The 23,706-nt window shown below is 35.3% G+C and overlaps 1 protein-coding gene across 2 annotated transcripts; it reads right to left on the bottom strand.

The window, feature by feature from the left end:
• Positions 1-1,376: 1,376 nt before the first annotated feature.
• FBXO8 (F-box protein 8) lies at positions 1,377-23,681 on the bottom strand. 2 transcript variants are annotated; one of them, XM_025169087.2, is made up of 7 exons: positions 23,455-23,681; positions 21,273-21,374; positions 13,756-14,092; positions 7,479-7,605; positions 5,566-5,684; positions 4,854-5,050; positions 1,377-3,875 (listed from the first exon to the last, which is right to left on the bottom strand). In XM_025169087.2, the coding sequence occupies exons 3-7, from the start codon at positions 14,082-14,084 to the stop codon at positions 3,688-3,690; spliced, it is 960 nt and encodes a 319-aa protein (XP_025024855.1). In that variant the 5' UTR covers positions 14,085-14,092; positions 21,273-21,374; positions 23,455-23,681; the 3' UTR covers positions 1,377-3,687. The 2 variants fall into 2 exon arrangements, with proteins under 2 accessions (XP_025024855.1, XP_007432132.1); XM_007432070.4 differs by lacking the exon at positions 21,273-21,374.
• Between the last annotated feature and the right edge of the window lie 25 nt (positions 23,682-23,706).

Below are 23,706 nucleotides of genomic sequence, written 5' to 3'. Positions count from 1 at the left end.
TCAGTGCTGTTGTAATTTCGGTCGCTAAACAAATGGTCATAAGTCAAAGACTACCTGTAAAGATTCCTAAAATAGCCACTCCCCCACCCCTGCCCTGAAGTTGCACCTGAAACACATTTAAATGAAACATTTCTGAGAAAAGAACCCTTCTCTCTCTGCCTAACCAGGTTTTGGTGATCCAAGGTTGGCCCTCTCATCCACCACCAAATCCCACTCCACTCTATTTCTACCTTCCATTTTGGTACCCCCATTTCAGTGGGGGGAAATGCTGACAGCACAGGGAACAGGAACCAGCACTGGATCTGCCTGGATGTGATCGGTGGAGAAAGAAAAATTCCCGGATGAGCCAACCTCCCTAGGAATGCTGCTGGCCAGCTGGCGCAAAGCTAGCTCGCCTTCTTGTGGTACACCAGTGCAACAAAAGAACTAGCAATTGTGGCACCAGAACATCTACCGTGTGTAAAAAACATTGTAGACTCCCTGGCATTGCATGCCATACACTCAATCAATCAATCAATCAATCTACCCTCCAGCCACCCTGCTCTTACCTGGGCCACAAGGGGAGCATCACATCTACAAAGTTGATGGAAAAGTGGGCTCAAATGAATGTGGTTCCATCCAGTTGTCATAATGTCCATTTTAATCAATTTAGTCTCTATTTAGATATGATGTTTCATTATAAATAGTACAGGGATACAGGCAAATTGCACAATCATACATGTTGAAAATCTGGTTTGTTCAAAGCCATAGAATGGTCAATCCATCCTCCATAGCTTCAGGAAAAAACCTGCAAGCAGCTGGGTCTTTGCTTTATCCTAAATATGCAACATAGGTATGCCTTTCAAAAAAGATAGATGTAAATATTTCCAAGAGTGTCTAATTTTTTATCTGTACATTTGAAAATTAATCACTCTGTTTTCATGATATTGAAATCATCCATTTAAAGAAGCAATCCTACACATATTTTCCTAGAAGGAAGGGTTCAGAAGAACTAACTTCTGAGTAGATATTTATAGAATGGGGAGTATAATTGGTGGTAATTGATTATTCCCAAGTACTAATGCTACAGCCTTTCTTTATGGTATTTGGAAAGGATAATGCTGTCTCCCAGAAATATAACCCCAAGTGTACTTTCAGAGGTCAGGAAAAATTTGGGCAGGAGGAACACTGGATTTTACTAAAACATTTTAAGTACAAGAACACACATTTGCATATGTATCTTAAAACTAGCACCTCATTATTCTAACTATAAATGAAATCAGCAATATGGTACTAAAACAAATTAGTTAACATACTATGCATGTTAATAATGCTTTAGAATCAGAAGGGATGATTTCCCAAAGACAGTGTAAAAACAAAAAGGTGATAACTGACTCTAAATTTTATTGAGTGAAATATTTATTTAAAGTAACAATAATATATAAGTAGTGGGGAATTATAATTCACTAATCTGCATTTTAACCTTCATTTGCAATTCACAAGGAAGTAAACAACAAAAAAACCCACAACCAATATTTGCAGTGCAATTTTCAGCTTGTTCTAATTTTTTAAAAAAATATTATGTCGGCTGAAGAATAATACCAATTTCAGATTTGCCAAGCCAACAATCAACAAATGAACAGAATTCAAAATGGGAAACAAAATGTAGGCATTTTAGTAATTGGAAAAAATAATTGTGATAATTAAGTTACATTATTAAGCACTGTTAACAGTATCATTATTACATGGCATTTCAAATCCATCATTTAGAGCACAGGTTCTTAACCATTTTCAAGTCAAAATCTTTCAGTCAGCAGATTTTCTTAATTCTTTTTTAAACTTTGAGAAATGTCCTAGTCAATCTTCTTCAAAACTATTATTGATAACTGAATCCAACTTGTTTGGAAAAGCATTCACAGTAGACCTGGAGTTAGGAACTATGGCTGGAATCCAATAGTATACTTCCATCAATCAAAGTGGATTCATGGTTACAGAAAAATTTCCCCACTCCCCTGATATTAAGGTTATGAGAGGGAGATTCAGAAGAGACAGGAAAATCCTGGTGCCTTAACACTGGATTCTACCACAAGCTTTGTTTTGTTTCGCTTTGAACATGGCTATATTAAAGATAATACACAGAATACATGTGTAACATGAACTGCAATTTGAACATGAATACATTTCTTTGCTTCTGGGCTTCTTTTTTTGACAGACAGTTTAACCCAATGCAGAAACAGTCTGTAGTACACAACAACTACTATACTCCTACCAGCTTTCAATGAGAGTCCCCCCCCCCCAATGAAAGGTGTCTTAATCCAATCACATACTGATTCAGCAAATTTAAACAAGGACAATATTTATTTTATTTATATAGGAAAAAGAATATCAGAAGGCATTCCATGGTCTTATAATTACCACTCCCATGGGTATGTAGAAACAGACACCAAATATACCTGTCAGCGAGAACAACGTTGGGGTCAGTGCTACAGGCAATTTCCCTTTACTCATTCAAAGGACTGTTTTAGCCATGCCTGCTCGGGCCACTTCTTGCATTGCAAATGCTGAATTAGAGCACAGCCAAGTTTCACTGCCTATTACACAAAAAATTATAGGATTGGCAGGAGAAAGTACTAGTGGGAAAGAAAGAAGAACTGTATCTACAGGGCACATTGGGGATATCATGGGAGCAGGAAGAAAGGGCTGAAAGTGGTGGGAGGGCTTGTGGGATGGATCCTTTGGATCCCAGTCACTAACTCTAATTCACAAAGAATGTCTCTTGCCATAGATATGGCAACATGAATATGACTGATGCAAGTAAATAAATTTTCTTCTTGCATAACCTTGATTGTTAGAAAGCATATCTAGACAGCAGCAGTAATAAAAGCATTCAACCTTGGTTGTTGTTTTTTTTTAATGTTTTTAGGCACTAGATATTGAGGCACAAGGATAGACTGATACCCTGTCTTCCATTTTGGTGGTTATGAATCAGGGTGGGGAACCTGTGGTTCTCTAATGCTGTTGAACTATCATTCCTAACAATCCCACTCATCATGACCAATGGTGAAGAATGCTGGGAATTGTAGTTCAGCAACATCAAAGAATCATAGGTTTCCAAACTCCGTGGAATATTATAGTTTAACTGGTTATGTGTCTGTGAAGTGAACTTCTGTACAACATGCACATCATATTTTCTTATCAAAGATAATAAAATTAGAACAGCCTTGCTATATAAAGAAATAAATTATCCAATATATCTTCTAGTAGGAAGAAAACAGGAAAAAAACAACTTTAGTTAAAATATTTTACAATAAAATAATTACGGTTATAAATCTCTTTAGTCAAATATGTACATATTACATGGTATTTAAAAAAAAATGAACTGGTTAAAGTTTTCAAGCAAATCAACTGCACAAGTCCACCAACTTGCCAGTTTAAAACCATAATGTCAGTTTAACATTCAGAAATGGTAATATGTCAGACTAATTGCAAAGTTCTGTGCAAACTGTAAGCAAAGTTTTAAAAAACTGCAAAAAATTCTTCAGCTTCCATGGTAAATTGCTAAAAAAGTTGCTTGTATACATGTTGATTGCAGAAAGAGGTTAGAATGACCAGCACTAATTTAACCCCCATATCTACAAAACAGATAAAATTCCTTCAGTTGCTGACTTCTTTTAACAACAGATTGTAAGTCTTAACAAACTGTGCTTTTTAGGCAGCCACATGGCCTATAAGGTAGATATTGTCATATAGATGCCCAACAAAATCTTCGCTAATGTTCTGAGCAGCACGACGCGTGTTTCGGATAAATTCTCTCTTTGACATTTTATTCTTCACATGAGGGCTAGTAAGATCAATGGAAAGCAGGATCAAAGAGTAACATAATACGTAAACAGCATCTAAGGAAAAGAAAAAAGGAGAAAATATTTTGTGAAGCCTGCTTACAATTTAAGGAACCTGCACAACATTTTACACTAAAAGATTTTAGATTCTTCAGGACAGGACTCTAGAAATCCATGTTTTTTATTTGTAAAATAAAAAAAAAAGTATGAGAGCAAAAGAATTGCATTACAGGATCATGTTAAAAAAATATAAATTTTAGACATTTTTCCTTGAGAAAGTCACATTTAGGATGTAAATGTATATTGTGTCAAAGATTCTATCATCTCTCCATCTCTCTCTCTCTGTCTTCCCTTTTTGTAGCAATACGGACACTGACTCAATTTTTTCTTGTTTTTAATAAGTATCTGACTATCTGATCTAAGTATCTGAAGTACAGGTCATAAAATACAGGTAGTCCCTGGGTTAAGAACGCCCAGTTTAAGGAAGACCCATAGTTAAGAATGGAGCCTATTGTAGCAAAATTTGAGTTAATTACACAATGATTCATGTTAAATACACAATGGTTCAAGTTAATTACACAATACTACTTATACAAACTCACAGAATAATACTGTTCTGGATTACATACAACTTTGACTTAAGGACAGACATTGGAAATGGAACTCGTACTTAAACTGGAGGCTACTTGTAATTGTATTGTCGAAGGCTTTCACAGCCGGCATACGATGGCTCGTGTGGTTCTTCCGGGCTGTGTGGCCGTGTTCTGGAAGTTTTGTTTCCTGGAAACAAAACTTCCAGAACACGGCCACACAGCCCGGAAGAACCACACCAGCCTACTTGTAATTCTTTCAAGCCTTACAACAAGAATGTACAACACTGGTGCCCAAAGCCTTTGGCTGATTCAGTGCTATTAAACAATATTAGATTTAAACATGAATGTGGACATATGCTAAACTTGTCAAATTTTAAAGTTTACAGTACAATATGACATCTCAACCCATTAATAAAAATAGATAGGTGTTCTCCCTTCTTACCTGGGCTAAGGCCAAGCTCTCTCATCAAGTCAGGGTTACAAGCACAAAATCGGTGTGAAAACTTTGTAATAAGAGTTTCAAGATATTCACCACGCTCCTCAGGGGCATGAATGTGTTTGAAAAATTCTCTCAGTGCATTTGGTAAGAACTGATTTCTGAAGTTGTGTAGTGTTACAAGATCATCTAAAACATCTCGCCTGATTTAAAAAGAAAAATATTTTGAGCTGCTTATTTTAGATACATTATAAAATATTCAGTTTTCTCTGTCTGCCCCTCTCAAAATACTTGCTTTCATCATATGTATGAAAGGAAAACTATTCAACCAGAAAAAATTGTATGTAATCAGTCGTCAATTTCATATGACATTGTGAACATATGAGCAGCACAGAGTAGTATAGTTCTTGTCATTTGGATGTCTAATTCTAAAGAAACAACAGTTTAAAAGATGGTAAGGGACATTCTGATTTCCCCCTTATATATGGAAAATCTGAATCCAGATATAGGCATGCAGAAGCAGATGTCCCTCATTTCACTTCCTTTGGGGATTCAACAGACTGTAAATTTACCCACAAATGAACAGAGTATGATAATTCTTGATGAATGAATGCTACAACAGGTGATAACAATGTAATATAGAAATAAGTAATAATACCCCATTATTTCCTTATAAATACAAGGGAATATGAAGTTTCTCATTTCATAATCAAGTTACCTTTCATCAAGATAGATTCTCAGTTTTTTCCAATTTAGAGTTCTTGTACAGAAGATAAACTTAGCTATTTCCTTTGGTGAATCATCCAATATTCCCTTGGACATGAAGTAGTTGACTCCCTGGGACAAAGAGAGATTTTATATGGAACATTAGATTTTTAAACACCCAGAGTATTTCATATGGAACAAATCTGAACAATTACAGAGAAATTCTATCTTATGAGGTACATTTCAACATATTTAATCTAATTCATATGTAAATAATACATGTGTTGGTATAGTTATAGTAAAGATTTATATGTATTAAAGCAGCAGGGAAAAAGCTTCTCTCCACAAATAACTTTTTTTTTTTTTTACTGTGACACAAAGATGCAGATTTATGATTCCTGTGGATCCATATATAATTTCCTAATTTGGCCTTCTAGAAAAGAAATAGCCAAAATATGTGTCCTTTCAATGTATATGAAGGTAGCCACTTTAATATTTTGTTGTGTAAAGTCATACTGTAATAAATGGATGATTTTGCATGCATACGTTCAAATTCTGTCACAGGTAGTCCTCGTTTAATGACCACAATAGGGACTAGAAATTTGGTCATTAAGCAGGGTGGTTGTTAAGCAAGTCACCATGTGAACTGGACCCTATTTTATGACCATTGTAAGCAAATCATGTGGTGAATCCAGCTTCCCCAATGGAATGTTTTGCCGGAATTCACTTAACAACCACGTGATTTGCTTAATGACAGCAGTGACTTGCTTTACAACTGTCATAAAAAAGGTTGCAAATCATGACTGCAGGGGGTGGAGTGATAGTTCACAACAGTCGTAAAGCACTTTTTCCAAGGCCATCTTAACTTCAAACTGTCGTTAAATGAATGATAGTTAAGTGAGGACTACTGTATATGTACTATACATGTCTTGAACTACAAAACTCATTCCCAGTGTAAAACCTATGTTCACAAAAATCACAAACTATAATGTGTCATACAATGTTATTTGTTAGTTCTTTTATCATTTCCTTATTACAGAAATATTCACTTTCTATAAACATTATTCAGATGTTCATTTCAATTAAAAAAAAACTTTAAATTTTTATGGGATCACCTCGTGATCCTTCCATTCAAAAGGTTCGGCTATGTTATTTTTCCAAAATTACATTCTTTTAAAATACATATTTATAATGTGTTTATAAATATAAACACCATAGAAGTGCTTATACCGCTGTTATTGTTTTCAATTTCTGCAACTGTACTGTTATTGTATATAATTTATATTTATGTATTTTATAATTATCTTTGTACAACACTGAGGAACACTTGATTGTGGCCCAGGAATTTAATAAATAAATAAATGCAGAGACATAATGTTTGAAAGTTTTGTCTTATGCTTCAGCAGTACAATCTGGTATTTCACTGCCAAACTGCTTAGCTCTAAAAAAGCACATTTTATATCCACACATTAGAATCCATCTCCAACTCAAAGAGTAGCTTGTACTGCTGCAGCAGTGTTTCCTTTTCCCCTAACATTCAAGACAGATAATTGTATCTGTGTGGTGTTAACAAGAATAGTGTATATATCCAAGTGACCATTTAATAGCTCAAGATTGTCCTTGTAGCCTTGTACTCCCCTGATCCCTGAACTAGAGTAAGGGATTCATATCTCAAGTGTTCACAACCCATTGGCTGTGTTCCATATGCAAATTATATGACTCCACTTTCTGTATTTCGTAGAGTATAAATAAAATTCTTCAAGCATAATTTTGAAGCTTTGTTATATGTCATTTTTGTTCTTCAAGAGACACAGTTTTTCCTTAGATTATTATTTCTGTGATAATTTGGGACCTACAAAGTAATTGAAAAATAAATAGCATCATAACTATACCTAATATTATTAATGCAATATGAATTCTACTTACCTCTTCAGGATTGGCGTTAAAAGTGAGGCTGCCTTCATCTAGTTGCATATAAAGTTTTCTAAAAGAAAATCCAAGAGGTGGATTCTTATTGTATATGGAACAGTGACCCCAAGTGGATTTGCACAGTCTACAATATAGAAAAAGTCTGTTAGCTATAAAAATGTAGTGTAGTATTTTAAGATTCCAAACATTTTGTGAACATTACTATCAAGTAATACCTTACAAAATACTGTAAAATGCTTTAATTCTCAAATAATTTATTCAATAGATTTTAATAGTACTGTTATAGATTAGTAATTTGAAGAATGTGCTTGATGAGTTTTATTTTGCCTGACAAGTAACGGGGTTATATATAATGATTCCTCCTAGTGCCAGAAGAAGTTGTCTCCACAGTAGATTTGTGTGACACAGGAGAAAGAGGGGACTCCTATTGCACAATATGTTAAGATTTACACAGACCAAGGTAATTTGAATACCTTGGATTTACACAAGTATACAACTGACTATGATGTTTTCTTGTTTAAAATAAATATAACTTTTTTTTTCCAGATTTCAGGCTTACATATAATCAATACGACAGAAAAAAAACAGCAGTCCAATATGTAAGAATTAAGAAATGTATTACAAAATAAAAGTGCCTAGATGAGTAAGGAAGTTATAAGTTTCACTGTATATGCCAATCTTCTCTCATTACTAAGATATTCATTAAGGTATTTCTTTTATTGTTGGGGTCTTCAAGTATCCATTAAATCAGAAAAGGCTTAGAAAATAAACCCTGGAGGATGGATGTGTGGACAATCGAACAGATAGATATGGGAATGGAAAAATCAACCATTATGTTTAAGGCTTCAGTCTTGTCTGCAGTAAATATTCTAAAGTAGCTGAGTTGTGTCTATCAATCTTCTGCCAAGTCAGGCAAAGAGCTTAATAGGGGGTTAAAGTGCTCAGAGAGTTGTGATTTACTGCATAGCCCTGATGTGAAGCCTGACCACACAGCAAAAACTGGAAATAGGAGCAGAAATAAAACCACAACTTTTTCCAAGTTAGTATAATATGTAGAGCTTTGTCAGTGCAAATTTTGGCACTTGTATCTGGGAGGAGATACTTGCCTGTAGTGTGAAATCAGTTTCCCCTAGGTCCAACAATGATTCCATGGAAAGCTAGGACTGTGCTTCCTTGGATCCAAAGGTTTTACACACCTTCATGACCAAGAGTGTGGTTGTAGAAACAATTTTACAGAGTCCATGGAAGCCATTTCCTTACTGATCACCCTCATCCCAGCCTAAAGGCATAGAAGAATGGAACCCATTCAGGGAACCCATGCCTATCATTCAAGGTGATGTTTCCCCCTTATGACTATACTGGGCACTCCCTTCTCTTTGAGGGTCCCCTAGCATTTTCAGAGTTTTTGAGAAGAGCTCCTCTGGGAACTTTGTAGAAGCTGGGCAAGATACTTCTCTTTCTTGTGCCTCTCAAAGAAAGCAGCCACCATGTGAACAGTTGTAGGTGGAGACAAATTCTCAGTCAGGGTACCCAGGACAGTAATTAAGAGAATAATGGAATTAGAGGGATAAAACTTAGTTACACTGTCAGTCACTGGAGGGCAGAAAAATCTCCATCATACTGATCTGACCCTGCTAACCCACAAGGTCCCTTGACTCCCCAAATAGATTAAGGATAACCCCACTACCCTTGAGGAAGTAGCCCAGATGGCCGTTGACCCCTTGAACAAAACCACTGGAGATGATCCTTGCAGGGAGCAGAAGGAAGAGATGCATAGGCAGATGAGACCGGAAATCAAAGAATCAAGCCTGAAAATGGTTATCCAAACCATCCAAATGTTTTCCTGGGACTTCCTAAGCCTCATGGGTCACGGTTGTCCCCACATAATAAATAAACAGTAAAAAATAATAAAGGAAAGAAAAAAATAGTGACCTGATTACTGCAGTACGCAGGCAGAACAACTAGCTGGGACTTTGCTCTTTAAAGCCATACAGGTGCTACAAAATAATTTCTTGGTCCTAACTGCAGGAGTAAATGGCAGGAACAATCCAGCCAAGGATACCTTCAACCACAACAGAAAAAATACCAATTATCTAAACCTGAGACCCATCTCCTACCATCTTCTCAGGATTCAATTTTAATTAATTTATTCACATCTAGATTATTATAGCATGCAGGTACGATATACAGCACCCAGGCACAAACAGCTTAATCTGATGCGATAGAGGTACAGATATAGATAACACTTCACATCAGATTTCCTTATAACACTGTACTCGCCCCTTCTACATAGCTTCACACAGATGTCAAAAAGTACTGGGGATGTTACTGTAGGAAACCCTACAGGATAAATATCATGAGGTTAAGTAGAAGCCCCCCTCATATAAGGCTTCTCTAGGTAGGGATGCATTATATATCATCATCACCATTATTATTTTAGGTTATTTTTGTATTATGTTTTATTGTTTTAATCTTATTGGTGCATCTGTCATGAGTCACTGTTGAGAGATGGGCAGCCATACTATATATTGTTTAAATGAAATAAACGTGACTATCATGTACTATACCAGTAATATGTAACTACTATTACATATCTTCCATATCTTTACCTCATAAATAGCAATACAGCTACCACATTTTGCTGCTTTTCTAAAAACTAAACAAGCAGTTTAGCCAGATCTCAGAAGATATAAAACACAAAAGAAATTAAAGAAAATTAAGAGGATTTCATTGTTCCTGTCTTACTTCCTTAGAGCAGAGGAGTTCCCTTAATCAAAAAATCAAAGTCAAAATTATGAAGTAATCACAATGTTGTTCTGTTCTGTTGTTTTGATCTTCCAAAATTGTATTAAATAACCTTTGGTAGTGAGCAAGAGATGCAGCACTGGGCAAAAAAGCCTTCCAAATATGTAACATCCCTAAATGTACATACAGAAGATGTCCAACATATAAAGATAAGCATTGTGAAAGTCTGTGCTGGATACAAAGGCAAATGAATGGTGCTATCCAGTGCTTGTCTTCTCATAACAATTCCATTAATATTTCAGACTAACTAGGTAAGTAAAGCTAAACATCAGTTGACCCTAATCTGACTCGTAAAAATAATAAACCTACCAGGCATTAGAAAGCAGCTTTTATTTCAGGAACTCAATCATGGCATAGAGAAAGAATGTGATCCAGTGTGTGTTTCTGAGTAGGTGTCATATGGGAGGGAAAGCTTCATACAGGGCTACAAAAAAAGAACTCTTTACCCTATAGCCAAATTGTATATATAATCAGGACAAAGACCTTTAGGCTGCAACCATACATATATTTACCTAGTAATAATAAATGAAAACAATAGATGTATTACCAAGTAGATATGTGCAGGAAAGTGACATTAGTTACTAGCATGATTTTTTTTTAAATTATATTGGTGATTGCATTCTACTGTATCTACCAATTTTATTCACTGAAAACTTCTTGGCACTAACCCAGCTTAGCTTTACAAATGTTCCTATATGTATATTTTCATTCAAACATGGGTTTTTACAGGCTGATAAATTGTCCAAAGTTTGTCCTATTTTTTATATTGTTTTTTAAATTATTATAAATTTTTCATTTGCAACAAATTCTGATTTGGGGGAAACTGAATGTAACATTTGATTAAATTATAGCTAAGTAGCTAGGTAAAAAAAAATAATGCAAAGTACATTATATAGCTTTATATTCAATAGAATAAAAGTCCATTACAAGTAGCTCCTGTATCATAGTATATAGATTTTAAAAGTGCTTTATAAAACTTATGCTGAGTGATTGAAAGGAACCTAATGGGCTGTCAGACTGAAAAGTATATACTGCAGTAAGAAGGGCCCTTTTTGCTTTATAACAGTCTGTGTCAAACCAAGGTTTAGATCTCATACAAAGGGGGCTAGAATAAATAGATGAAACTCTAGATAGTGGGGCTTGGAGAGTGTGGATAATAGACTGGTGATGTGATAATATCTGTTCAGAGAAGTTTGATAAACAAGTTTGGGAGCAGAGTTGAAGGAGGGGTTCTGAATTTAACAGAGCAGATGAGTTTTTTGCCACTCTGGAAGACCATTTATTCCGAATGAGTCTTTTTGTTGTGGCCTTGGGAGGACAGTGAGCTGTAGCTAGGAATATAGTAGTTCCTTTAGGATTCAGACAGATTAATGGGAAATAGTCACTATTCAGGCGATTTCATACATGGAAGTAGGTTATTAGATTTCTATTGGGAATCTCAGAAGATATATATTTATCCCATTTTAAAGAATCCCTGGTAGACAGCACAATGTCTATCTGTCGCTGCTTCTGTCTGACCAGATCCTGACATATCTTTCCAGGTTGCCCCATTTTGTGCTACCATTTGTTGTATCTGTCCTATCTACAGTTGAGGTTTAGCACATATTTTGGTGATTTCCACTGCTATCTGTACTACAGCAACTATAATAATGTATTTTATGTAATTTTATCATATTTTATGCCTTTTTAAAAAAAGGTTTTAGTAATAATTACAGATTTATGTATTTTATTATTGTGCTCTTGGGCCAAAAGCCATAATAAAGGTTTGAAGTTGAATCTGAATGTTATATAAAAATGTACCTCTCAGCAATATAGTAGCATTAGTACAAAACTGAGTCAGAATTATATACTGAAGCACAATGATACAGATACTAAACTTTAAACAATCAATTTCTTTCTTTTACCAGTGATACAAGCATTCACTGGTTTAATAAATTAGTGTTTATTTATTTATTTTAAAAACATTGCCACTATCAAGGCTCATTTGTACTACATGCTTAAAAACAATACATCTCACTGATAAAGACAGAAGCTTAATCTAGGTACCCACCTGCACAAATGTAAATCCAAAAGGGTATGCAGGAATGAAGGGAAAATTCATGCCCCCCCCAGGCTAGTACCAGACATTTTTGCCCTAAAACGTGTGAAATCATTTGGAAACAACTGGGAATGTTGGGCCATTGCTTATACACACGCACATATTTGCATCAGTCTCCCTTTATCCTATGTGTTCAAGTGAATGCTTGTATAAAGTTGAAACAATTCCAGTTGTGCAGAATGCCCCAGAATGCAACACACATTCACATATTATTTATAAACTGTATTTGCAAATCAAATTTCCTGTTCCTATTAATTAACATAAAAGAAAAACATAAATAGTTGACTGCTTTCAAACTTCACTGATTCATATAATCAGTCAATATCACTTTAATTGGAATTGGAATTTTTTTTTTCCTGAAGTCAGTAAGATTACTTCCAGGGTAGTAACTCCTGAGTTTTATTTAGTAACTGAATGGTATATTTACTGGTATACTGAACTGCTTTGAAAGCAGCCATAATTGGACACTGATCAAAGTGTTACGGCCTTGAGCAAACACTATTTGTCACTCACAGAGACTATTATGTAGATTGTTTTTAACAAAAGTTTTAATAGTGGAAACAAAACTTTTACAATAGTGGAAAAGATCTGCAAGAAAATTGTCAATGAAAAGCCTCTGAATTACAATATATTTGCTTTATGATTCAACTTCATATTTTATGTTATTGGCTTCTGAATTCCATCATTTTCAGTCTTTTTGATTAAGTTTAAGTTGACATTTTCAAATCCAAAAATATTAACTAATCATATAGTAATTTTTCACCTCTGATATTTTTTTAAAAGAAGAAAATACCGTATTTTTCCGACTATAAGACGATACTTTTTTCTAAAATCCTTACCCTAAAAATTGAAGGGCGTCTTATTCAAGGAAGTCAGCTGAGGAGAGAACCGCGCGGTTGCAAAACTGTCCATACTTTGTTTCTGCAAAGCGGCTTCCTCCTATTGCTAGCCTCCAATCACGAGTGAAATAGCTCCCAAACAGACTTCCTCCAATCATGAGCCTTATGTAACTGATGTCAGCTGATGCTGAACAAACCAATTAGAGGAAGGCTGTTTGCAGAGACAAGCTATCGGCAGTTTCACTCGCGCTTGAATGTAATCAGTTATGCAAAAGAGCATGGAAATAGAGCTGCAGAGAGACGGTTTGGACCTCCTCCCACCGAGTGTATCAGGTCAATGTTACCTAATTACTAAATAAAAATGTGTTCTGCACTATCTTTAAAATACTGATTTCTTAATTTTGGGTTGGAAAAGTGGGGGTCGTCTTGTACATGGGGGCATCTTATTCACAAAAAATACGGTAGCACGTAAAAGAACTCTTGATTTTAATTGCCTTCTCTGCCTTGTGTTCATGACCTGTTGTTAACTTACCCCTGCCACAGAAGCTCATCATTAGCAAGATCCTGCCATACACATGAAGCCAGACAGAGGTCTGTTGCATTCAGGTATGACAAAATGGTAAAGCTAAGCTCAGGAGGCAACATTTCTAGGTTGATGAATCCTTCTTGTTCTTTTGATTTCCGAGTTTTCAACAGATGGTAAATGTCAATTCCTCCTTGGGCGTGTTTCCGATGATTTGTATTTGAAACATTATTAACAGCCATCCTTCTACCATGCTCCCTGGAAAGATAGTTTTGTCCTGCGTATCCCTGTTGTTGCAGCTGCTGGTTCCTTGCCACTCTCCACAACCCTTGACCCATCTGCAAGCCTGCAGGTTGTAAACAAGAGTGAGAAAAACATACAAATTACTTCATTAAAAAGAACAACATGATTTGCTAATTATAACTGTAAAAGGAATAAAGCTTGCAGACATACATTTAATTACACGGAATTCTATTAAACAGATGTTAATACAGTAGACAAGATTTGTGGGATTCCATGCAAAGTATTATGAAGCTAGAGAAAAATAAGGAGGTTGAGCTGTGGCTCTATAAATAGATTTGCTATCCACTAATCTATCCCAACCCTGTGCTCTTCATGTTAGTTAGAATTAGGTAATAGAACTGAGAGCTAGTTACAAATGGGATATTTACCATATGGCATCAGCAAAAAAGCATAAAAAAATATTTCAACTATAGCTATGGTTAACTGTAAATATCATTAAAGGTAAAGGAAAAACAAAACCTTTCATAACATTAAATACATGTAGACTGTTTCTAAAACATGGTTCATTGTTTCTTAAACATCTTGAAGTGATCCATGAGCTATCATCAAGATCCACCAGAAGTGCATTTTGGACCCATTCAACTTCCCTAGCAAAACAAGTCTTCTGTTCATGAACTAGGGGGAAATGTTGCCAGATCTCTCTCTCTCCAGTATTGATATAGCTAAAATAAAATTGTAGAAATCTTTGGGATATAGGTTCACAGAGAGTATGAGCTTTTAAATGAAAAAGATCCCATGAAATTACTGGACCAGTGTCTAGAGTCTGTGGGAATCTGGATGAGAGGAAAAAAAAATCAGACTAATTCCTAATAAGTTGGAGTTGCTAATCATCCATATATGTTTGGGCACTTCAATGATAGTGGTCTTAGTAGTTACTCAGTACAAAGGAGGAAATCTGTGAATTGTTGGTTCTTCCTCAACTCTTGGCTTTTGTTTTTTTGTCCAGCTTTGACTGATATATTAGTTCACGCCCCTCCCCCCCAGACATGGATGCGCTGATGTCTGTAATTCATGCTCTGTTCACCATCCGAATGGATTACTGCAATAAGCCCTATGTGGGGCTTTCCTTGTAAACAACCTAGAAATTAAGGGTACCCAGACTCCTGAAAGAATAACCTGACTAGTACAGAATTACAACTATGTTAAAGGCATTACATTGGTTGCCATAGGCTTCTGGATCCAATTCAAAATGCTGGTCATTACCTTTAAAGACCTAAATGACACAGCACTAGGATATATTAGGTAATACCTTGCCAGAGCTAAATCTTTTGTTTGAACATTTTCAGAAGACCTGCTGAAAGTTCTTCTTTGGCAAGGTAAATAAGGTGTGAGCAAAATGACAACTCCAACTCTGTGGAACAGTATCCCCCAAGAAGTACAGGTGGACTCCAGTTTCTAGTGGTTCAGAAACATCTTAAAGTAATTGTATTCCAATGAGCCTTCATCCCCAGCTGACTGGTTGTGGGCATCTATCTTGAATTTTATCTTTGGCTTTTTAGGGTGTTTTTTATTGCATTGTTGGTTTCCCTGTTGCTTTTTTATTTATTGTTGTATACTGCCAGAGTCCTTTGCACTGGGGCAAACAAACAAATGAAATGACTGAAGGTCATTTTACTTACCTTTTCCTTCAATACAACTTGTTGAGTCTTGAAAGTAACTTTACAAACCTTATTTCAGAAATGATTATATATCTATAAATCTGCATATACTATCAATGTATTAAATGTAAGAGAAAATAAAAATATTATCAAAATATTTAAGTTAATTTTCCTTTTATTTTGTTTTTAAAAACAGTCATAAGTACCGTATTTTTCTGTGTATAAGACGATACTTTTTTCTAAAATCGTTTCACTAAAAATTGAAAGTCGTCTTATACAAGGAAGTAAGCCGGGGAGAGAACCACGCGGTTGCGAAACTGCCCATACTTTGTCTCTGCAAACAGGCTTCCTCCAATCATGAGCCTTATGCAACTGACGTCAGCTGATCCTAACAAACCAATTGGAACACATCCCATTGGAGGTGGAGAGCGTGTAGGCAGTGCACAGATGCGACAGGGACCGGTAATGTCAGAGCATTCTGAGCCCATAAAGATGTTGGAAAATAAAAAAATAAATAAGCGAATGTTTTACTCTGCAAAATTCAAACTGAATGTAATAAGTTATGCAAAAGAGCATGGAAATAGAGCTGCAGAGAGACAGTTTGGACCTCCTCCCACTGAGTGTATCATGTAAATGTTACCTAATTACTAAACAAAAATGTGTTCTGCTTTATCTTTAAAATATTGATTTCTTAATTTTGGGTTGGAAAAGTGGGGGACGTTTTATTCACGGAAAATACGGTATTTCCTTATTATAAAAAAATATTGTTTGGTATTATGGGAAGTATAAAAATTTAAGAAACACTAGAAAATACTATGTAAAACAAATAAACAATCAGACACTGAAGATGGTTTTTCCAAAGTAAAGAAAATTGCAGGGACAATTATTATTTGATAAATTATTATTATTATGTTTTCTGCATAACAAGTCACTCTCACCTGAAAAATTTGATCCATTCTACAGAACAAAATTACATAATTAGTTTTGCAGAGTGCTTTATGTTTGACAAAAGTCTCAAAAAACAATAACTTGGTCAGGTGGCAGTACCTAGCTTACCTTGGTTAATAAGGTGACCAGGATAGAACTGAATAGCAGAATGTCAGAAAATTGCAGGACTAAAAGCTAGACTGAGAAGTTAAAATAACATTGTTGCATAAAGCAACAACTAACCATTTTTGTACTGTTACCAAGAAAACAACATGATCAATGTAGTCATTAGGAGATGAGCTTTACCTTTTACCTCAAAAATGTGAATAACTCACAAAAAGAAGTAAATAGCTTTAATTCAGGCTTTACCAAAAATTTAGTCACACAATCAGTTGTAGCTAGACTAGAAAAAATGAGAAACTCTTAACTGTTTTTTTTAAAAAAGAAGACTGCTACCCATAAAGGTATTTTTAAAAAGTTGATTTAAACTTAAAAATTTGCAATGATTTGACTCTGTCTTATGTTTTGTAAATCAGATTCTGATAACAACTTGGTAGGTCCCAGTTATGTTTAACTTTACAATTGTCCAGATAATGTTGGTTACTGGATAAACTGGAGGTAATTTCATTTATGTGCTTTCAATATCAAAATAATTTTATACTACAGATGAGTAAATTGACAATGAATTATCACACCTGCATTCACCCAAGGCATGAAGGTCATGCCAGCTAACCAGCTAAAGCAAGCAGGCACCTATACTGGGCAGCAGCAAAATAGGGAGATGTCAGAGACAGATGATCACTTTAGTGACAATGGCAAAGGCATTCATTCATTAATTACAGTGTGGGAGAAGGCAATAGTAAACCACTCATGTATTTTTACCGAGAAAACCACACAGATAGAAAATATAAAATGATTGATGATATAGCGCCAAATGGCAATCAACATGCTACTGAGGAAGAGTTGAGTACTAACGGTGTTTATGACATGGCTAGATTAAAGTCTTTGGGACATCTAGTTGCTGATGTTGCCATACAGGAAAAGAAAATCTGAAGCTGCAAAGATAGAATTACAATAGGAGCATAGAATGTATGAACACAGGAAAGCTCAACACAGTGAAAGATTAAATGAAACAACTACAAACTGACATCTTAGGCATCAGTGAATTGACATGGACTGGGATGGGACACTTTCATTCAGAAGATCATACTATCTCAGGACATGAAAAACAAAGAAGAAATGGTGTTGCTTTTATAGTTAGTAAGGGTATAGCAACAACAATACTTGACTACAATATAATCAATGACTGAATAATATTGATTAGATTTCATGGACAACCCTTTAATATGACAATCGTTCAAGTTTATGCTCCAACCACTGATGCAGAAGAAGAGGAGGTTGATGAGTTTTATGATCAAGTCCAATTTGAAATCGACAGAACATGCAAGCAAGATGTGCTGCTTGTGACTAGAGACTGGAATGTCAAAGTTGGAAACATGAAAGATGAAAATGTAGTTGGATTGTAAGGCTTAGGAAACTGAAATGAAGCAGAGACCAACTTATAAACTTCTGTCACTTCAATGATTTCCTCATAGCTAACACTGTTTTCAAACAACCAAAACAATGCCTCTATACATGGACATCACCAGATGGAATATATAGAAATCAAATTGACTATACTGTATTATTGCTAAAAGAAGGTAGAGGAGCTTGATTATACCATCAAAGACATGGCCAGGTGCTGACTATGGAACAGATCACAAACTGCTTATGTGCAAGCTCCAAGTTAAGCTAAAGAAAAAGAAGAAAGCCAGTCAGTTTCCAAGATATGATCTTCAACATTAACCCACAATTTTCAAGGAGAACATCAGGAATCGCTTTGAGGTCCTGAACTTCATTGATAAAGAACCAGAGGAATTATGGAATGAACTTAAAGAAGTCATTGAAGGTGAATATGAAAAGAGACTGCCAAGATGAAGAAAGAGAAGAAAGCAAACTGGATGCCAAAGCAAATTGTGGAAATTGCCAAGAAGAGAAGAGAAGCCAAAGCCAAGTCAGGCAAAAATCTCAGAAAGGAACTTAACAAAAAGTTTTAGAGAGCTGTTAGAAGAGATGAGAAGCAGTATTACAACAACATCTGTAAAGATACTGAAGATGAAAATAGACACAGAAAAACAAGGGAAGTCTTTCAAAAGATCTCTGAACTCAGGAGGTTCCAACCTTGAATTGGTATGCTAAAGGATGCCAATGGACAGATAGTAACCAATTCAAAGTAGATCAAAGATGGAAGGAGCATACTGAAGCACTATACAATAGAGATGTCAGCATCCAAGGTATCTTAGAAGATATTTCTTTCTTACAAGAACCTCTAGTACTAGAAGATGAAGTTAGATCAACACTTCAGTCATTACCAAGATAATTGAGAAACAGCATGTGGAATATGACTTTAACAGCTAAAAACAGAATGCATTCATGTGATAGAAAATAAGGCTTTCTCTTTCAAAGTTGTTTTTCTTCATGATTTACAATTTGTGAATTCTATTACAGGTAGTCCTCACTTAACAACCATTTGTTTAATGATGGTCCAGAGTCATGACGGCCTTTGGAAAAGTGCTTTACGACCTCCACAGTCATGTGATCTTGATTTGTGACCTTTTTTACTATGGTTGTTAAGTGAATCATCATGTCATTAAGCAAATCACGTAGTCATTAAGCAAATTCCAGCAAAAATGTCCATTGGGGAAGATGGATTCACTTAACAACCATCATAAAAAAGGTCGTAAAATCACCTCTGATTCACTTGACAACCAAATCACTTAGTGACCTAAATTCTGGTCCCTATTGTGGTTGGATAGTGAGGACTATCTGTACATGGGAGGTACCTAACACTTATTCTCACATACTGTGTGCAATGCTTAAGTAATTTTTATTCAGGAAAGATTGGACCTATATGTTAATAAAATTAGCAGAAACAAATTTCTTGATTGCTACTTTGCATATATCTCAACTACTAAGTGAAATAAGGAATAGATTTTCACTATTGCCATGGAAAGCATTTTGAACTGAAAAATGGCCCTTTTAGAGTATGAAACAGTTATGTTGCACTTAAAACCTGGTTGTTTTAATCATTTTAGAAATATTTTGAAGCTTGAAACACTTCAAAATGGTTAAAATAGTCAATTTCAAACATTAAACAATTGTTTTGAATTTGAAATGGTATATATTGCTGGTATGAACATTTCTCCACAGATTAAAATAAACAGAATATTGCAGACAGAAAGCAGAATTTCTGCCTGCAATAACTATAGGCCTAAACTATAGGTGTAAAATTTACAAGAAGGTTGAAGCAATAGGAAAAAAAAAAGTTGGAAAAATTTAAATGTATTTTACAGATCTCTTATAGACCATAATGTCATTTTACATGTGTATTTGGTCTATAGTTGATTTCTCTAGTTTCAGGAAATAAACAGAAAAGATCTTCTCCCAATACATTCTGATTTTCTTTTGTAGATTTTTATTTATTTTATTTATTAATCAAATTTATATCACCGCCCAACTCCCCCACAAGGAGGGACTTTACATCTTGCTGTAAAACCAGAGCCAAAACTCAATTTTAAAACTTCATCATCAATCTATTAGATCAAAATAAGTAGACCTAATGCTCTTTTCTTTATTTTGCATATTATACCAAAGGAACATATATACCCAACTATGCACTGAAACATTGCTCCACCAATCCCATACTCTCTTTCTCCATATCCACACCTTTGGACAGATGCAGGAAACTGGTGGTAGAAAAAATACATTAACGTTATGTCCATTTGTGGGTCTCTGTGAGACAGTTCTGCAAAAATAATTTGTGCCCAGAAGGAGGGGTGAATTGGTGCAGTTGTTCTGAAATAAACAGCTCTGAAAGTTACTTATAAACAGGGTTGATTTCCTAGCAAAGTCATACTGAATTGCCTGAATAATCAAACTGCACTGACAAAAACAATAGTAATATAAGTTAGGCTACAAGTCCTTATTTTAATACATTTAAATTTAATTTAATTTAAATATCTTAGTTTAAAAGGTACCCTAAAATTTGATTTTCAACAGTTACAAAGGAATTTGTTCTTGATGTTTATCGGAAAATAACTAGAAACCTTTTCGAGTTAAACATTTACTGAAAACTTAAAAACTCAACTTTTTTTTTTTTTTTTAAACTAAGAGCCCAGATACAGAACTACATGACTTCTTAAAAATTTCTGCCAGGGACTTCTGTTGAAAAGTGCAATTAAAAACTGTACTCCTTGAAATCTAATTCAGTTACCTTGTAAATTAGGCATTTAAGCATCACATTTTAATAATAGCTTGTATTTACAAAAAGGAGGAGGAAGGTTAACCAGAAAACCTATTTATTTTACTGAGTCCTGTACAAATAGAAAAGCCTATACAGTCCCTAACTCCAGGCCATTGATCCATTCCAATGTGTAACATGCACACATTTAGGAAATCATCATGGCAAAGTAACAGTTGCCAAAATCTATTATTGTAAATACATTATTTCAGAGACTTCACGCCAGGAAAAAGTAAGAATCTGCATAACTTAGCACACAAGTTATCTGAAGAACGTTTATAAGATAGACAGATATATAATCTTATAAATGTTTTTCAGATACAAATGTTCTTCAGCTTACAAAGTCATCTTCTCCCTACCTCTGCAGAAAATAATTCCACAGAACAGTACAGGCTTCAGAGGTCAGGAAGAAGTGGATTCTTGAGGCCTTGAATAAAGTTGGTATCCTTATATGTCCATTCCTGATCAAATAACCAAAAACATTAAAAATATGGGTATTGCACATTTTTAGACAACTAACAAGCAAAGTTTACCTGGGTTATGCTATATAACTAAAAAGAAACAGACTCCACAGCCAACACCATTTCAATTTTAGAATTCTGACATAGTTACCATGCTGCTTTAGTTAATTTGCATAAACATGTTCATGAGTACTAGTGGCACACCTTGTAAAACTGGTGCTGAACCATACTGTTAAAATTAAATAGTCATCAGCACATTAGCTTATTGTTTGCATCAAAAGAGAAGCAACCCTGAAATAGGCATAGCTTCTCTTTCTCCCAGCTGAAGATGCTAAAGGCACATATCAGATTATGGAGATGTGGAAGAACAACATGAAGAAAAAAAAACAAACCCTTGTCTTTTCTGTTCTATCTACATCATCATATCCAAAATGATTTACGGTTTGAGATAGCATTGCCAAGGATTAAGTTTAAGACCAAGCCCCAATGGTATATGTTCTAATGCTAAGCTGAACTTTCTCTGAACACTCATAATAATGGACAATGGGGCCAGATGGTAGCCAGAAATGCATGAATTTAAAGTGACAGAAAACAAAATAATATGCTAATCAACTGTAGTTATGAAAATATAAACAATTTTAAAAGCTATAAAAATGCAAGAGTGATTAAAGAACATGCAAGTTTCTCCTATTTTTTTGGAAACAAGAAGAGAACTATATTTTATTTAATAATTACATTTATATCCTGCCTGTTATTCAGGAGCTCATTAAAACATTTATAGTGCTGCTGCTTCTAAGAACTGTCACATAGGCTTTGGAGAGAGAGGAACTGGCCTGAAGTCACCAAGTGATCTTCATGATCCTAGTCCAACACCTTAACCAAACATTTTTTTAAACAGTTTAAGTTCATAGGTTGTCTTATACCTAAATGTGCAATTTCAGAGAACAAAGGCAGTACATAAGAGCCTAAGAAAAATATTAATATTTTATGTCTGTAGAATGCCAGCTAGGTACCAAAATAGGAAAACAATACTGGTAGACATTTTTCATCAGTTTTCTCATACCGTATTTCTTTCATTCAGAATACAATTTAAAAAAAAAATCTACTTCATGTTTGTCCTTTTGATTGCAGTATGTAATCTTGAAAAGAATGAAATAGTGTTCAGAGATGATGAATTATCACTAATACCAGAAAAAGATCACCTTTGCGATCTTAAATTTCCTATAATGAAATTATTTCTTTATAGGAATCATGAAAATGCATCATTAGATAAGTGTACGAATCTCAAAGTAACCTTGTTATATTAAGAAACCAGGAACCTGATTCATAATAAAAGGATATTGTCTTGTGTCTGTACTCTTAGAGATTTCTTCAAACACTTCTGTTAGAGTACCCCTTCAAGTACTTTTGAAGCATTTTACTTTTAAAAAATGGCCTTAAAAAGCAATGCTTTTTAAATACAATGTCTGGAAATAATTGATAAAATGGTATGTAATTAGTTACATAAGAATAGAATTAGCCCCTAGACAATCTAGCTCTATCTATTTCGTTAAAATCATTTATATATACTACTTGGATCCCAATTTATCCTTTATAGCATCCTCTAGAGTTCACGAAGAGTCAGACACGACTTAACGACTGAACAACAACAACAACAACAGAGTCACCAGTGCCACTATAGCAGTAATGCAGGCAGACTTTATATCACCTCAACTATCCCTGGGTACTAACTCTGCAAAATGTTGTAAAGCATTATGGGGTAATATACACCTAACCTATCACATTCTTTTTATCTAGGGTAAGCAATATTATGCAAAGCATGGAAAGCTGTAGGAAACAAAAAGCTAAATAAATTTGCATCATGAAATAAAAGGAAATGTAACTAAATATTACCTATATCAACTTCATTCACTATATTGCCATTCCTTTCTGCTCTTTAATTTCCTACAGGAGTCGAAGGAAAGAGAACCAGACAGTGCCACCTTTAGTTGAGGACTGGTCTCAGTTATGATCCAGCCCAGGTCGACGGTTATAAAAAGCCCTCAAGCCCACTTCCCGGCTGGATATCGACCCTCATTACCTGTACGAGCTGTGGTCCCAACCGCCGCCGCGACGACTCGGCTTCCAGTCGGGTGCGAGCCTTCGAAGCGAGGGAACGCGGCGTCAGGCAGCTTCAGGCAGCCGCTGAAGCGAACGAGCTTCCCAGCGGGCTTCCGGTTCCCTGCGCAAAAACATGAGTCGTCACCTCTTCCGCGCCCTCTCCTGCAGCCTCACTTTCGATCTCGCGGCGGCTACTGCAGCAGCGGCCGCCGCATCTGTTTTTACCGGAAGT

Source organism: Python bivittatus, unplaced genomic scaffold, assembly GCF_059951505.1.
Source record: "Python bivittatus isolate LINGU-HERP-01145 unplaced genomic scaffold, Pbiv_v1 ctg000070_np1212, whole genome shotgun sequence".
Classification (NCBI taxonomy): Eukaryota; Metazoa; Chordata; class Lepidosauria; order Squamata; family Pythonidae; genus Python; species Python bivittatus.
Note: the sequence above shows the minus strand (reverse complement) of the source record. Positions and strands in the feature narration are given on the sequence as shown.

Coding starts and splice junctions, on each gene's coding strand:
- FBXO8 (XM_025169087.2), bottom strand. CDS start 14,084: ATGGGTCAAGGGTTGTGGAGAGTGGCAAGGAACCAGCAGCTGCAACAA. Junction 7,606..13,755: donor GATGAGCTTCTGTGGCAGGG/GTAAGTTAACAA, acceptor TCTATATTGTAG/ACTGTGCAAATCCACTTGGG. Junction 3,876..4,853: donor AGAGCTTGGCCTTAGCCCAG/GTAAGAAGGGAG, acceptor TCTTTTCCTTAG/ATGCTGTTTACGTATTATGT.